Raw genomic sequence first — 16,581 nt, forward strand, 5'->3', positions numbered from 1 at the left:
GAGATTAAAAATGTGAAATCAAGTTATGAGATCTTTATTAAGTGGGGAATTTTGAAAGGTTAACATTATGATTGTTCTGACCTAAAAGAAAGGATCAACCCTTTGTGTGATGGATGGGCTTTGCAGATTTTTGGCTTCTAAAGTGGTGCGTACCAGAAAGTATTACAGCATCATGTGAGCACTTTAATTCCACACAAGTTAGATTAAGCTCTAATAACTGAAATTCTAAATTTGATATCCAGTGCCCTTTATAGTATTTTAAAAAGAAAAGACAAATTGCAGTCATTGAACAAACTTTATTTATGACAGAAATAAATGGCACAGGACCATTAAGTCATTTAATACTCTTCTCCCTCATCATCCTCTCCCAAGCTATCAGTTCCCACCTCCTCATAATCCTTCTCCAGAGCTGCCATGTCCTCTCTGGCCTCAGAGAACTCTCCCTCCTCCATACCCTCACCCACGTACCAGTGAACAAAGGCACGCTTAGCGTACATCAGATCGAACTTGTGGTCGAGCCGAGCCCAGGCCTCTGCAATAGCAGTGGTGTTGCTCAGCATGCACACAGCCCTCTGGACCTTGGCCAGATCTCCACCAGGAACCACAGTGGGGGGCTGGTAGTTGATGCCAACCTTGAAACCAGTGGGGCACCAGTCCACAAACTGGATGGTGCGTTTGGTTTTGATGGCAGCAATGGCAACGTTGACATCTTTGGGCACCACATCACCACGGTACAAAAGGCAGCAGGCCATGTACTTGCCGTGACGAGGGTCACATTTCACCAACTGATTGGCTGGCTCAAAGCAAGCGTTTGTGATCTCAGATACAGTTAGCTGCTCGTGGTAAGCCTTCTCTGCAGAGATGACTGGAGCATAGGTGGCCAGGGGGAAGTGGATACGGGGGTATGGCACCAAGTTGGTCTGGAACTCTGTCAGATCAACATTGAGGGCACCATCAAAGCGGAGGGAAGCAGTGATGGAGGACACAATCTGACTGATCAGCCTGTTCAGGTTGGTGTAAGTAGGACGCTCGATATCGAGGTTCCTACGGCAGATATCGTAGATGGCCTCATTATCTACCATGAAGGCACAGTCAGAGTGCTCTAGGGTGGTGTGGGTGGTCAGGATGGAGTTGTAGGGCTCCACCACAGCAGTGGACACCTGGGGAGCTGGGTAGATGGAGAACTCCAGCTTGGACTTCTTGCCGTAGTCGACAGACAAACGCTCCATCAGCAGGGAGGTGAAACCAGAGCCGGTGCCACCGCCGAAGCTGTGGAACACCAGGAAGCCCTGAAGACCAGTGCACTGATCAGCCTGAGGACAGAGAGGAAGACATGACAACCAGGCATGAGTTACTTCATTCAATAATTTAATTCGTATATACATTTTATACTAGCTGCTTTGAATTCACCCACCAGTTTGCGGATCCTGTCCAGAACCAGGTCAATGATCTCTTTGCCGATGGTGTAATGTCCACGGGCGTAGTTATTGGCAGCATCCTCCTTGCCTGTGATCAGCTGCTCGGGGTGGAACAGCTGGCGGTAGGTACCACTGCGCACCTCATCTATGCAAACATTACTTTAGTTTTGCTTCAAAGATTTTTTTAAATTTTCCTACATTATTGTTCAGCGAGCGGTGATGACACTTACCGATGACAGTGGGCTCCAGGTCCACAAAAACAGCTCTGGGGACGTGCTTTCCAGCTCCAGTCTCACTGAAGAAGGTGTTGAAGGAATCGTCTCCTCCTCCAATGGTCTTGTCACTGGGCATCTGTCCGTCCGGCTGGATCCCATGTTCCAGGCAGTAAAGCTCCCAGCAGGCATTGCCGATCTGGACACCAGCCTGACCAACGTGCACCGAGATACACTCACGCTGTGGAGAGGGGGGAAAAAAAAAAAAAAGTAGTCATTCATTTGTCATCCATTCTATTTTTTTAATCCCAATAGTAGCTGAAAGCTACTCATCACATGTTGAGGCCGTCTCTGGAACTAATGTGAGAAATGAGGAAGAAGAAAATAAATAAGGCTCTTTGCTAGCAGTGGGATGCCACAGTCATGACTCCCCTGAGGCTGATAACATCTGAGCCCTTTAGAAATATCACATGTACATCAAGCAAAGCAACAAGCAAATCTTTTGTGTCGAGAACAAACATTTTCACATCAAACCAAACAAAAGACAAAAAACCCCATAAAACTTTAAGTGAGCTGCTTCTGTTTGCTGAGTCTGTGGCTTCAACTTCACAAAGGCCGGGCCTCTTCAGAGAGGCGCTAATCAGAGGAATGCTGCAGGCTGACCTTTGCCAACTAGGTCAATGTGCGCATGAGAAGCCGGAAACAGACAGACGGGGCAGAACTTGAATTTGGGCTGTGCCTCGTCACGCTACACCAAAAATACACTAAATGTCTGTTGAACACTGGGGTTGGTTAGCAGCCTGAAATGATAACTTCTTATAGCTAAGTAACGACTGAACTTAACGACCCTTTCAGCTGATTTGAATTACCGGCTACCACGTGATATAACTTCAGTTTGAACTTAATTGTAGGAAAAGACAAAAAAACTTGACACTCACCATGTTTCCTTGCGTTGATAAGTTTCAGGATTAAAATGAGGAATAGGAAGCGAGAAAAACGTTAGCTCCCACAAATAGGCCTTTATGAGTCCCGTGTAAGAGGCAACTGACGCGTTGCCTCTGGGCGGGGCGTTTTATACTCGCTCACCCGCCGGAAACGCTCCGCTGAATCTGATTGGGTCACGTCACACGAGCCCTATTCCTATTGGTTAGATTGTAAGCGTCACGTTCAGCCTGACACGGCACAAACTTTTCAGGAAGGTGAGGCAATCCCAGCTGCCAACAGTGTGTTTCAGGCAGGAACTGTGCTTTTTTCCCCCCAGTGATTTCACATTTAAGTTTTTATTGTCTGTTTTCACTCATACTTTACAGCATCTACCAAATATGATCGGATACATTGTAAGAGAAAGACATGGCAATTAAAGTAAACTGAGAAAAAGATATGTTTTCACGAGGAAAAAAACGTTTTAAACCCCTATTTGGAAGCAAATTAAGGTTTTAGGCAGTTTTTTAATATAACTGGTGATTCTATACGTGCCGGTTTTATGTACAAGTGCCTGGAGGAGATTCATCCCGGCTACAGAATGGTGAGACTTGCATCTTGGAGGGTGGGATATACCTTGAGTTCCCCAGTCCTGCTTTATTTAGTTAAATGACATTCAGTGAGTATTATAAGCATAATATAGAGTGTTGGGAGAAGTATTCAAATAAAGAAAATGACACTTAGAAATCCACTCCAATAGACTCCCTCAAAAATAAGGGCAGCATTATTGCCAGCAAAATTTAAAAAAAAAAAAACAAAAAAAAACCTTTTGTAAGAAAAGAAACTTGTCATCACATATGACATTATTACTTAACCAGACCTGAATCATTTTGGTGCTGCGGGCTTGTTTTTAAATATCTGTGTACCTCTAAACAATGTCGATTTATGTCTCCCAACCTGGTGCTCGGGGTCCAAAGAGTCACAAGCAAGATTTATTTATAGAACACATTTCAAAACAGCAGCTTATTCTTCTTTCCACAAAACCAGAAGCCTGAAAAAGTAAAAACACAAACATACTGACTTACACAAAAAGTAAACATGGAGGGTAATATTACATTAAGTCTATATTAAGTCTTGAGCCGTTCTTTTTTCTTTGCTTTGTTTCCCCTGAGCTGGGCTTCTTGTAGATTTTTTTTTAAGTAACAATAGTTCTCCTAGAGCTTGAGCAATAATTCTCCAGACTTTCCTGAAGGTCTTTCAAAGTTTTTCTTTGGGCACTGGCTGTTTTTTTCACTCACATTCAGTCCAGTCCATGTACCTTATTTTCCTTTATTTGTCCAGTTGGCCAATAGGGGAGCAACAGTTACAACAAATACAAATACCTGATCAATTTCAGAGGAATTTCTGTTTGTTTATTAACCCACTTAAAACTGACCTGTGAGGATTCAAGCATATCGAAGTAACTCACTTATTATTTGTTCCAGTTTCAGTGGGGGAATAAAATGCCAAACATTCACTTAGACAGATATAATATGGTATTTATCACCAACAGGTGATTCCCATAGAGTTAGCTGAATATTTAGCAAATGTGTTTTTAAAAAAATTATAGGAATTGGACAAGTGGTAGACAAAAGAAGAAAAAGCATGCTTAAAAACTGGCAAACTGAATAAAAATGTCTGAGCTTAGAGAAAACTACTATCTGAAATGGCTCCAAGACACTGCTTCTTTGTCAAGGGTAGCAAGCCTAAAAGACTGAAAATCAATATACAACTCTACTGAAAAAAATCCCATCTGACCACTTTAGGAATGAGCTGATATTTTTACTATTAGCATATTTAATGAAATGCATGCAAAATATTTTTATACTATATGGATATTTAGGTCCCAAGCCTAAATTTAGGTATTTTAAGATGATGTCTTCTAAGTTGCATTTTTGCCTTTTCAGTGAGTCTTCATTACTTTTAAAGGGAGAAAACGTGAAAATGTCAAGCCTGAAAATCACATCTAAGTTCTGTTTAAAATTACAATTACATTTACAACCCCTATTCCACAAATCTCAAATTTTAAAGGCAAGTGAAAAAGGGCTAGAATTTTATTTTGACCCAGAAGAAGTCACAGCTACAGCTGTGGCGTTGTGTCAGAGCAAGCAAAGCAAAGCAAAGTAAGCAGTGCTTTGTTCAGTTAGTTCAGTTCAGTTAAATAAAATAAAAAAAAATAGGCAGGCAGAAATTAAAATGTCCCAAAGTGAAAGCAAAGTCTCTGCATCTACCCTGTATTATACTGCCATCTTGTGGCACAGTCGCTTCTTGCTGTTTAATAAACTGAGCAGACAAAGGCTCCACAAACTCTTTCAGATTAGTATTAGTATCTCAAACTTACTTTTTCATTAATATTTGTAATCCTCCTGTGAATACTGGCAGTTAACCATGTCACACAGTGCTCAAGCCTTTTAATTCAGCTGTAATTTTTATGTATCGATATATTTTATTATGCTTTTTAATCCTTTAATCAAGTAGTTGAGCTGCTTTTCTGAGCTCAATAAAAGCTGTTTTGGAGGTATGTATTCCTCACAGGACAGCCACTACAAACATGTTATTTTATAGAATATGATAAATCACTGTAGATAAAACAGAATGCAAACGGTTTAAAATGAGCTCGACATCTTAACATCAGTATTAATCCCTATAACACTAACAGGCATCCTTTTTCATCAGAATAATTACTTTATGTACAATTTGTCTGTAATGCAATCATGCCAAAAAAGAAAATAGACTCTTGAAAGTTCTAATGCTTGTTTTATGCTTGAGCTGTGATAGTGGGAAGGCAGGTATAGGCAGGTAGTTATGGAATGCTGAGAGTGTTTGCTGTTGATGGAGGCAGTGTGAAAAATATGTGTTACAGCCGGTCTGTGGGCTACTCTTGTTTGTTGGTCCATCAGCCATCTGCTGAGAACAACAAAGTGATAACGTGCAAGGATCTGAAGAGGAAATAAGTATTGAAAACTGTCCACCGCAGCCACTGTTTGTACTTTTCATGCTTTAATTTTTTATCTTTAACATTCGTTTTATGCTTCATCCTTTCCCAGTCCGCTGTTGCTCCCTCCTCCATTCCGGCCCATTTGTAAGTCATTCAGCACTCAATTCAGTGATGTGCAGTTGGAAACACATTAGTGGTGTGTAAAAACCCCTTTTCATCCACTGTACACAGACAGACACATTACTGGGACCATAAATCACGCTTGAGGCTTTACATATCGGGTGATAAGACGAGGTCTTAAAAGCAGGTAAATGCAACCTCAGATGAACGACACATCATTCATTTAACAAAAAATGGAAAAACTACAGATTGTTTGGAAGGGGCTGCCATGATCTCTAAAAAAGAACACGACATCACAATTTATGTTAGTATCTGAACTGTAACAGCCCTTTGGACAAACAAGACCAAAGTGGAGATGTTTGGCTACGATGCACACAATCGTATTTGGTAAAAAGAGTAAATCAGCACAAACATTAACTGTCAGCATGGCGGTGGAGGAGTGATGATTTTGGGCTTTTTTTGCAGCCACAGGACCTGGGTGCCTTGCAGTCATTGAGTCGCCCATGAGCTCCTCAGTATATCAAAGTATTCTCGAGTCAGATGTAAGGCCGTCTGTCTGACAGCTTGGCTAAGTTCCCAAACACAGCAGCAAATCTACAGTAAATGTGCTTTTCAGCCCTGAACATTTCATGTGGATATCTCCTGTACTTCAGAGGTTGTGGGGCTAAAAATCCTGGAAAAAAAATGTTCACCTAACCTTATTTATGTACTTTGTACCTTTTGTAACTCCAGATGTTTTTATAAGGTCAGGATAAGCTGTTGCTTGGCTTCATTAGATACAATAGTAAAGTAGGAGGTCAGGTGAGAATGCTGCCCATCTGAGGTTCCTCTTATAGTTTAATCTTATAGTTCCTGCGTGGACTTACCAGACCTGAAGAGTAATTCACTACAGCTGTCAATTCAGTATTTTTATTTTAGTTGTAGTGGAATACTTTTGGCTGCAGCCTTATTTTCCATGAGGTTGTCACAGCAGATGGATCCACATATTTGCTTTAGCCCAAACTTTACACCGGTGGCTGGGTTTGTGTGTCCTTCCAGTCTCACACCATGGATCTATTGTGAGTTGAAGGTTTCAGTTTAACAGTTCATACTATTTAATTATTAAATTTTGAAGACCGCATTGTAAACCTCAGGATCCTCATTACGGTCTAAAGATTTGTCACAGTGCAAGGATTCCTAAACTGTGGGCTGGGGCCCCCTGGTGGACCATAAAGGTACTGCAAGCGGGCAACAGCCAAGTTATATATTTACATAAACATATTTATTTATATAAAAACTTAATCAAAGGTGGTTAGTTTATGATATTATTCATTACTTGACCTAAATTTACTGCTTTTGTATTAAAGTTTGTGGCAGGTGGGTCACACGGGCTGGTGCTATTACAGTTGTCGTACCTAAGCTTTGAAAGAGTCTTCCTTTGTCATTCAGGTCGGCTGAATCACTCAGATATTCAGCAGGTGAATTTTAAACACCTGCTGAAAACTGATTTTCTTAGCTTGACTTTAACTATTGAAACTTCAAGCAATGGTTCACACTAATATTTAAAATCTGTATTTATGAACAGTAGTTATAAACACGGCTGTAGGATTTATGTATCGATTACAAGAAAAAAGATTGGAACGCTATTGAGAAAACTAATCAGCTTTTTACATGCATGTTTAAAAACATATGAATTTGAAACATCTTAAATTACATGATTCAAACCTTTTTGTGCTACTTACTCATGACTAATATGTCGTAAAGTTTCTGAATATTTAAAAATCATTCTGAAAATATCATTTTGAATATCACTGAATATTTAAAAGACAAACAGTTAAACAGTTTTTCATCACAGAGGTTTTATTTAGAGCATAGCCAAACTTGACATTTCCAAGGGTTTAGAACTGAACAGCCAAAATGACAAAACATTTGTATTTGGAATGCTTTAAAGGAAACATTTTAGTCAAATATTTCCTTTTTAACTAATGCCTTCAGGTCCCTTTCAGTACTCCTCTCCTTCCTCCTCTCCCTCACCCTCAATGGAGTCAACTCCCACCTCCTCATAATCCTTCTCCAGAGCTGCCATGTCCTCTCTGGCCTCGGAGAACTCTCCCTCCTCCATACCCTCACCCACGTACCAGTGAACAAAGGCACGCTTAGCGTACATCAGATCGAACTTGTGGTCGAGCCGAGCCCAGGCCTCTGCAATAGCAGTGGTGTTGCTCAGCATGCACACAGCCCTCTGGACCTTGGCCAGATCTCCACCAGGAACCACAGTGGGGGGCTGGTAGTTGATGCCAACCTTGAACCCAGTGGGGCACCAGTCCACAAACTGGATGGTGCGCTTGGTTTTGATGGTGGCAATGGCAGCGTTGACATCTTTGGGCACCACATCACCACGGTACAAAAGGCAGCAGGCCATGTACTTGCCGTGACGAGGGTCACATTTCACCATCTGATTGGCTGGCTCAAAGCAGGCGTTTGTGATCTCAGCCACTGAGAGCTGCTCGTGGTAAGCCTTCTCTGCAGAGATGACTGGAGCATAGGTGGCCAGGGGGAAGTGGATACGGGGGTATGGCACCAAGTTGGTCTGGAACTCTGTCAGATCAACATTGAGGGCACCATCAAAGCGGAGGGAAGCAGTGATGGAGGACACAATCTGACCAATCAGCCTGTTCAGGTTGGTGTAAGTAGGACGCTCGATATCAAGGTTCCTACGGCAGATATCGTAGATGGCCTCGTTATCTACCATGAAGGCACAGTCAGAGTGCTCTAGGGTGGTGTGGGTGGTCAGGATGGAGTTGTAGGGCTCCACCACAGCAGTGGACACCTGGGGAGCTGGGTAGATGGAGAACTCCAGCTTGGACTTCTTGCCGTAGTCGACAGACAGACGCTCCATCAGCAGGGAGGTGAAACCAGAGCCGGTGCCACCGCCGAAGCTGTGGAACACCAGGAAGCCCTGAAGACCAGTGCACTGATCAGCCTGAGGACAGAGAGGAAGAGATGACAACCAGTGATTATTTTATTTAATTTGTCTTTCTGAAGATAAAGTTGAAACAAGCTGCTGTAAATTTAGCCCACCAGTTTGCGGATCCTGTCCAGAACCAGGTCAATGATCTCTTTGCCGATGGTGTAATGTCCACGGGCGTAGTTATTGGCAGCATCCTCCTTGCCTGTGATCAGCTGCTCGGGGTGGAACAGCTGGCGGTAGGTACCACTGCGCACCTCATCTATGAAAACAACATTACGTTAGTTTTGCTTTAAAGATGTTTTAATTTTCCTACATTAGTGTTCAGCGAGCGGTGATGACACTTACCGATGACAGTGGGCTCCAGGTCCACAAAAACAGCTCTGGGGACGTGCTTTCCAGCTCCAGTCTCGCTGAAGAAGGTGTTGAAGGAATCATCTCCTCCTCCAATGGTCTTGTCACTGGGCATCTGTCCGTCCGGCTGGATCCCATGTTCCAGGCAGTAAAGCTCCCAGCAGGCATTGCCGATCTGGACACCAGCCTGACCAACGTGGATGGAGATACACTCACGCTGTGGAGAGAAGAAAACAAAGCGATAAGGGGGGGGGGGGTTAATTTAGCTGTAAATGTATTCATTTATTTATTTATTTATTTATGCAAAAATAAAATAATTTATTTATGCAAACAAAACAAAGGACAAAACTGTTCAAAGTGTTTTTCTTCATTCAGTTGTTTTGGGTGAGAGTCACTTTTACTGATCCAAACATGTTCTTTTATTAGCAACAACTAGTCTTATTTTTTTCCCGCCCAACAGGTGCACTGGATTGTGTCTGGAACCTCGTTGCTATGCGACAAACCCTTCACTCTGGCAACCGATGACGTCGGGGCTGTTGAAATTCGTTGGGAAGCGTGAATATTAGAAAAGGTTGAGCCGTTAAAGGAGAAAAGTTTAGTCAAGGAAGCAAGGCAGCCATAGTGGTAATGCCCACGGGCAGGGCCGGCCCGTGGCATAGGCCGTATAGGCAAATGCTAAAGGCGCGGTCCATCAGGGGGCGCCACGCCAGTGCCACAAATGTTGAAAAAAAAAAAAAAAAAGTTGGTACTATTATTTCAACATACAAAAAATAATCCCACGTTAATTAAAATGCAAAGTAAAGCTTATTTAATAGAAATATTATTTGTTACAACAAATAATCCCCGCACGGTGCGCCCCCTCCCTTCCCGTATCATGGTTCCTTTTGGACGTCACCACATCAAAAAATCAACACAAGATGTCAAAACGGCCAAAACTGTCAGGTGCCCAGGGAAGAAAAAAGAGAAAAGAAGAGGAGGAGAAACGAGAAAAAGACAGAGGTAGGTAACGTTAGCCTACATGAAATTATTTGTCTGAATGTGATAGTAACCTAAATTTTTAGCATTAAGCTAATGTTACATGATTCGCTAATTGCTAATCAATAAATAGCTAGTTAACTGTTTTAACGTCAGTTAATATTGTGGAGGGGGCTAAATTGTTATGGAAAATAATAATGTAACGTTGGGTAATTACAGTACTCCCACCTTTCCCACCATTCCTCATTTGTATTCATCTTTTAAGCAGGTGTTTTTTGTTTACATTGTTATTGCCTTCTGGTTAGCTAACGTTTACCCTGCAGGTAATAGTCACTTTTCCACCCCTGTATATATTATAGTTGAAAGCCTAGTTGTTAAAGTGCACATCATTAGTGTTAATTAAGCAATATCACATGAGAGGGAATGCTGTTTTTTAATATGAGCACTGCTGTGATTCGGTCAAAGATAATCATAACATAACATTCTCATATGATATTATACTGTTACTTTGCATTCTGCTATTCAGCATTTCACTGTAATGATGACAATAAATTGAATCTAATCTAATTTGCATATCAGTTAACATCATACATATATCTCTTTGGTTTTTCATTTATATTATATCATTTCATTTTATTCCTGGAATCATATGTTTTTATTATTAGACTTTAATACTCAGTGGTGTCACATACTCCTCTCTTCAGATGCACTGTTGAAGTTTCTAAATCCCACCCCTGGGCCATCTACCACATCTACCGCTGCTGCCTCCACTTCAGCAGCACAACCCACCAGTGATGCAGCATCAGCAGCACAACCCAGCCATGATGCAGCAGCATCAAGCGGTCTTCCTGTTGCCTTATTTATATTGTATTTTTAATTTATTTTATCCAACTTGTTGACACGTTTTATTGTGTTTATGTATGTAAAATTTATTGTATTTCATATATTCATTTTTTACTTTTTGTATTCATTTATTTATTCGTATATTTTTTTATCTTGTTAATTATTCTGATTGTGAATTTGCTTTCTTTAAGTAAAAAAAAAGGTCAAAGACAAAGCTATTCAGTTTCTTGTGAGTACATACACTACACTGCCGATGTAGGGGGGCGCCACCTAAAATCTTGCCTAGGGCGCCAGATTGGTTAGGGCCGGGCCTGCCCACGGGTATTGATTTCACAGCATAATAACTGCATGCGTTGAACCACCAGTCAAATGTGGAAAAATGGCTCAAATGTTTGCCAGTTTAGCCCCAAAATGCGGTTTTGCGCCCACCCCCCCAAGTTACGCCATCTTTGCCATCAGAGAATTGATCATTTTAATTCAGTGTTAGGTCTGTCTATATGTTAATGCCACTGATTTCGACTCATCACTGAAACTAAACCGTTATAACAGAAAATACTACTAGGTTGCCGGCTGTACATCTGCTAGGTGGCTGGCTGTGCATCAGTGCGGTAACTATCAGCCCGGGAGAGTCCGTTACTCGCATGCATTTTTAATGGCTTGCCGCGCTGACAGGGCATTTTCATCCAGTTTTCCCTAAGGATTGGGTTACTGTGGGTGTGGGGCATTCTTTTTAAGCTGATACAGCTTAATGCCATTCTCCCTGCCAGTGCCGTGCCCTTACAGCCCGTCGCGGTCACGACTAGTGATGACCGGGGCTTTGGTCATGCCAGTGAGAGAATAAAATACCGCAGAGTCACCGGCTGGACTGAAGCCTCCATTATTCCCTCTGTCCACCCCTGAAAACCTCTTTTGTTCGGTCTGCCCGCCACGTCCCCCAATTGAAAGGCGTCAGAGCATCTCCCCATCTCAAGCTGGGACTAAAACCCCCCACACTACACTGCAAGAAATTGAATATCTATATAGCAAAATCAGCCACACAGTTTTAAATCCCACTTTTCATTTAAAGGTAAAGCAACCCTCCGTTATAAGAGCTCAACTTACAAATCACACCCACCTTCTTCTTTTTTTTTAAGTGTGCCTCAAGTATGGCCTGTTAACAAAGCTTTTTTAAAAGTTCTTACCATTTTGTTATGTTATAGTCGCGGTGGAGGTTGGCAGAAGCTCCTCGATAAGCAGTCTTACAATTCGACTGTTATGGGGTCGATGTAAGAGATAATGGCGCACATGAGGATGGACAGAGGTATATATGCAAGGGAAGACCCGGCCCCGGTGGCTGCTGCGCCCTATTGGCCAATCTCCCGTCAGTCTGACGTTTCGAATCATTCCGCGGCTTTCGATTGGATAAGCGGTTCTCCTCACTGCAAGGACCGCCCAGCAGACCCCACCCTACTATCCTGCCGTATTGTGCTGCAAGCATGGCGCCTCTGATTATGGGAAAAATGCTGCGTAATTTTCAGCATGTTTGTGCCAGACAGACCCGGCTGCTCTACACAAACTCTCCATATGTCGCTCCTCATGCTAAAACTAATAAACAAAAACAGAATAACTAATAGGAAGGCTTATAATAAAATTCAAGAAACACTTAAAAAGTGAAAACTGTATTCACTTTTATTTATAATTGATTTTATCAGGTTTTATCCATAATACATCTTATTTTATTTCACATTTTCCAATACAAAATCAATCAGCTAATCTTTCTTCAAATCGCCCCTCCAATTTGTTACCATCAGACTGAATTTCAAGCCTTTCACCGGATATATATGGATCTTCCAGTGTCTTACTTTTCCTTAAGGCTATATTATAAAATGTGCATTTGCAGTTAACCTAAAGAGGAGTTTAAACACCCATCCACGTTGGCTGGCAACAACAAAACTTTAGTTATTATCAAACCATCACTGTTAAATGTATTTTTGATATGACCTTTGTATGTTTTCATGCATACAGATTTTTACATACTGTTCAAAATTTACTGCCTTCTACATGATACGGTAGATGTGGTGTTTTATTGAGCAGATTAACAGCCATTTGGCTTTGTTTTCCTGTCTTCTTCAGATAAAAGAGGTCAAACTGCCCAGTCATATATGAGGGACATGTAGGCCAACGACGCCCAACCCCCAGCCCCCCTCCCAAGATTTAACGGTTGCTAGGAAATGAATAAAGGAGTTGCCTGGATACACACCAGTATCCACATAGACCGCCTTTATCTGGTGGTCACGTGGTCCAGCTTAAATAGTAGCATTAAGGGCCTGCACTGCAGCTGCCTCTGTGGTGGGATATAAGCCACGTTTTTCCTAAAATCTATCATCACTCCTCGGTCTGTAAAGAAACAGGCTTTTTCTTCCCTACATGTGCATGCATCCTTGTCTTATCGAGCCAGTGAAAATTTAAAAATGTCGTGAGGATGTCAGGGTGGGGCTGACTGATTCCATGCATGGTGCACTTCATCCAAAGCATCACTCTTTCTTAAGACTGTGAATGCGGCTCTTCTGGTTTCTTAAACCTTCAGATTTCAGTGAAACGGACCATAAATTGGTTTTCATGGGCCAACTGGCAGGGAGTTAAGCACTTTGGTTTCTAACAACAAATGAAACTCTATGACAACAGTTGTCCCAGAGTCCCAAGTGGTATCCCATTGAACGAGGGGCTGCTTTATGTTGAGACTCAGACCCGAGAGATGTGTGTTTACAGTAACAGCAGATGGAAAACGAGACTAGATTTTATTGTCTTTTCTCATCATCTAAAAAAGGATCCCAAGAAACAGTTGTGTCAGCATTAAAAAATCCACGTTTTTGTTTGTTTTTTTACCTCTTATCATCCTGATTTATCCTCTGCTTACATGGCACAGGTTATTGAATTGAAGGTTGTTTAAACACTTTTGAGTATATATGATTATGATTATATTACCCGTTACTTAGATTTTGTATATTATATTTTATAGCTTAGTTAATATTGTTTATAGCTCCATATAAACTGCATGTGCAAACACCCTATCCCCTTGCATCCTCTCCTCTCACACTGACCCCTCTACATTCCTGAATCTTCTCTTTGGTCTTCCCCATTTCCTCTTGCCAGACAGCTCTCTTCAACATAACTTTTCCCATTATATTTACTACTGCTCCTCTGCACATGTCCAAACCATCTCAACCTTGCCTCTCATAGCTCTGCTACCATCAGCTGTGCCTCGTGTCCTTCCATCAGTGCCATCATCTCCAACAACAACATAGCTGATCATATAGCATTATATGTCATCCACCCTTTTGATGCCAGAGACCCTTCGTGACGCAACCCTCACGGTTTGTCCGAGCTGGAGATGGGCACCAGCGATTCTTGTGGGTTAACATCTTGACCAAGCATGCCACCTGGAATTTTTGAGCAAGCGTATTGCCACACAGTGTATGTAAAACACAGATTGTATAAAAGACGGACATAGCTTCCAAGTCTGAAAAGTGAATCATGCGTTCTTTTTAATGGTTACATCGGGGGACTCCGCATAGACGCCGATGGGGAAAACCCTCAGACTTAACATCTGTAAAAACTTTACACACCTTTACCATTTTTATAATACTGATGTCCATACATTTTGCCCAGATACACAGGAGCATAATAGTAGGGGAGACCGGGGATAGTTGTAACGTGGGTCAGTTGTAACACTTCCAATTTCTCCAATCAGGGCTAAGTTTCAAATGATGTGACTCATCCTGTGCATGCCCAACTCAGTTCTGCTATCACATGTGAAAAATCAGCACATTTCGTCAAACACAGACAATTTAACATGAAAAAAAGTAATTTGTATGCCAAAAAGTAAGTTTTTCTACTTTATTTCAATTTCTAATAGCATTACGTTAGCTTCATAGCATAATTGCCTAAACTCATCAAACTTAAATTGTGTTATTTGTATGTCTATGGGGATATATTCTGTGTAGGTCTTTAGTGCTAGTGTTTTAGCCGTTGGCTGTAATGTTAGCTAGTTCATGGCTATAGGAGTCTGGGTCAGTTGTAACAGCAACAGTCTGGGTTAGTTGTAACAATAATGCAGATGTTACAACTTACCACAGTATTACTTTAACTTATATTAAACAAGTTGGGGCAACGACATCAGCAGAGAGAGGTTCACTGGTCGCTTTTGTATATGCGGTTAATGCCATTAGCAACACAATTACTTCACTGTTTGTGTTCCCACACATACATTATGCAGACCACTGTGTCAGAGATGGACCAGTAGGAAGTACTGGTAGTGGAAATAAATCAGGATGGGTGCAAGAAACAGATTTCCTCATCTTTCTGAAGCACTTTGCAAACCACACCAAGGTAAGCCATGATAAAAAGTAATGGAATTGCGATGCTGGTGAACAACTACATTTTTTCAGCTTCATTGTTATGTTCAAAATTGGTGCAAGAGTTGTAGGTTATAATGCCCACTGAGCCAATGAGGCCAAACTCAAGGAAGACCAACCAAAATTAATGAAATATTCAGTTGCAGAAAATTCCATAATTTGTCTTTTTTGGGGGGTTGGAATATGTTCAAAAGCTGGATTTCTGCATTCTGTCACACACACACATAGCTACATAAATGGCTCTAAGTGCATTCATGTGTTGAATAAACAAAGATTACATGTTAATGTTTTGTCAGTACCCTTATTTCATTGTGTTACATTTTACCCCAGGATATGTTACAACTAACCCAGACTATGGGGTTAATTGTAACATTTCACTCTTCGTGTTTGAGGCCATACCATGCAATGGGTAATTGTGCTGCAGAGAAAATAGCTGCACTATTTAATAGCAGAGACATGTAAATACTTTGCATTACATTTTGAATCCACTACCTTAAAAGAGCTCCAATTTACAGACAGAAATGTCAAAAATGTTACAACTATCCCCGGTCTCCCCTACTCAGTTTTTCTATTTTGTTTTTCTAAGTAAAGAACATTCCTGTACAGGGAAGTACAAACCCTCATGGGACTGTTAAGGTTTACCTTCAAATACTTAATGTAGTCGTTCCGTGATCAGTATTTCCGTTATGCTGTGATGTTGTGCTTAGACTTTGGTACTTGTGGATTTGTGGTTTCCAGGATTTATATGACCAAGAATGGTGTAAAGGGTTAGCTATTAACAATCCACCGTGACTGAAGCTCAAGCAGTGTTTGATTCAAGGTTGTTGTTTAAATGGTAATAAAATCATTCTTCCTGTAACTGTGCAGAGACCTCAATGCTTATCAAACACTTTATTACAGTTTAGCAATCTGTGGTGTTGTTCTCTGATTAAATTCTTTGACTTCAAGTGTGTCATCCATGTATTTATCACCGACTTTTCTTGATTGATGATCTGCTCCAGCTGAGCGCCATTGACATCCCCGGGCCAGCTGAAGCTGTTGGTGAAATGCTTGAACTGGTGAGCAGCGTGAGAAAAAGAATGCATGCAGAGTGCTCCTGCACTAAATTAATAATTAATTAATCAAATATAGTTGTCTCACAATGTAACATTTGGAAACCAGTGCATTATATTATTTATTTTTGCAATATACGATGCCACAGATCTGAGGTTGAGCAAACTATTGTTGCCTTCATTCTTTTCCATCCCTAATGTACCCACACAAACTTGCTATTTCCATTTACGTACACATTATTTATATTTTATATTTTGTGCATATTTTATAATGCAGATTTCAATGATGCAATCTAGATCTAAAAACTAAATGACAGCAGTTACGCAGTGATTTTGGATTGTGTGTTAGCTGTGTTTCTTTATGTGAG

General features: G+C 41.2%; 2 protein-coding genes across 2 annotated transcripts; both read right to left on the reverse strand.

Moving 5' to 3' along the window:
* Positions 1-276: 276 nt before the first annotated feature.
* Positions 277-2,727, reverse strand: LOC147305751 (tubulin alpha-1C chain-like). The gene is made up of 4 exons (XM_086276630.1): positions 2,569-2,727; positions 1,649-1,871; positions 1,415-1,563; positions 277-1,313 (listed from the first exon to the last, which is right to left on the reverse strand). Exons 1-4 carry the CDS (start codon positions 2,569-2,571, stop codon positions 339-341), a joined length of 1,350 nt encoding a protein of 449 aa, XP_086132756.1. The 5' UTR covers positions 2,572-2,727; the 3' UTR covers positions 277-338.
* Positions 2,728-7,466: 4,739 nt separating this feature from the next.
* On the reverse strand, positions 7,467-12,107 carry LOC147305752 (tubulin alpha-1A chain). The gene is made up of 4 exons (XM_086276427.1): positions 11,949-12,107; positions 8,944-9,166; positions 8,709-8,857; positions 7,467-8,610 (listed from the first exon to the last, which is right to left on the reverse strand). Exons 1-4 carry the CDS (start codon positions 11,949-11,951, stop codon positions 7,630-7,632), a joined length of 1,356 nt encoding a protein of 451 aa, XP_086132553.1. The 5' UTR covers positions 11,952-12,107; the 3' UTR covers positions 7,467-7,629.
* Between the last annotated feature and the right edge of the window lie 4,474 nt (positions 12,108-16,581).

The sequence above is a fragment of the Aulonocara sp. 'chitande type north' Nkhata Bay genome, linkage group LG20 (assembly GCF_057382095.1).
Source record: "Aulonocara sp. 'chitande type north' Nkhata Bay isolate Kocher_YH1m ecotype deep benthic linkage group LG20, A_spYH_male_GT1.1, whole genome shotgun sequence".
NCBI classification, from domain to species: domain Eukaryota; kingdom Metazoa; phylum Chordata; class Actinopteri; order Cichliformes; family Cichlidae; genus Aulonocara; species Aulonocara sp. 'chitande type north' Nkhata Bay.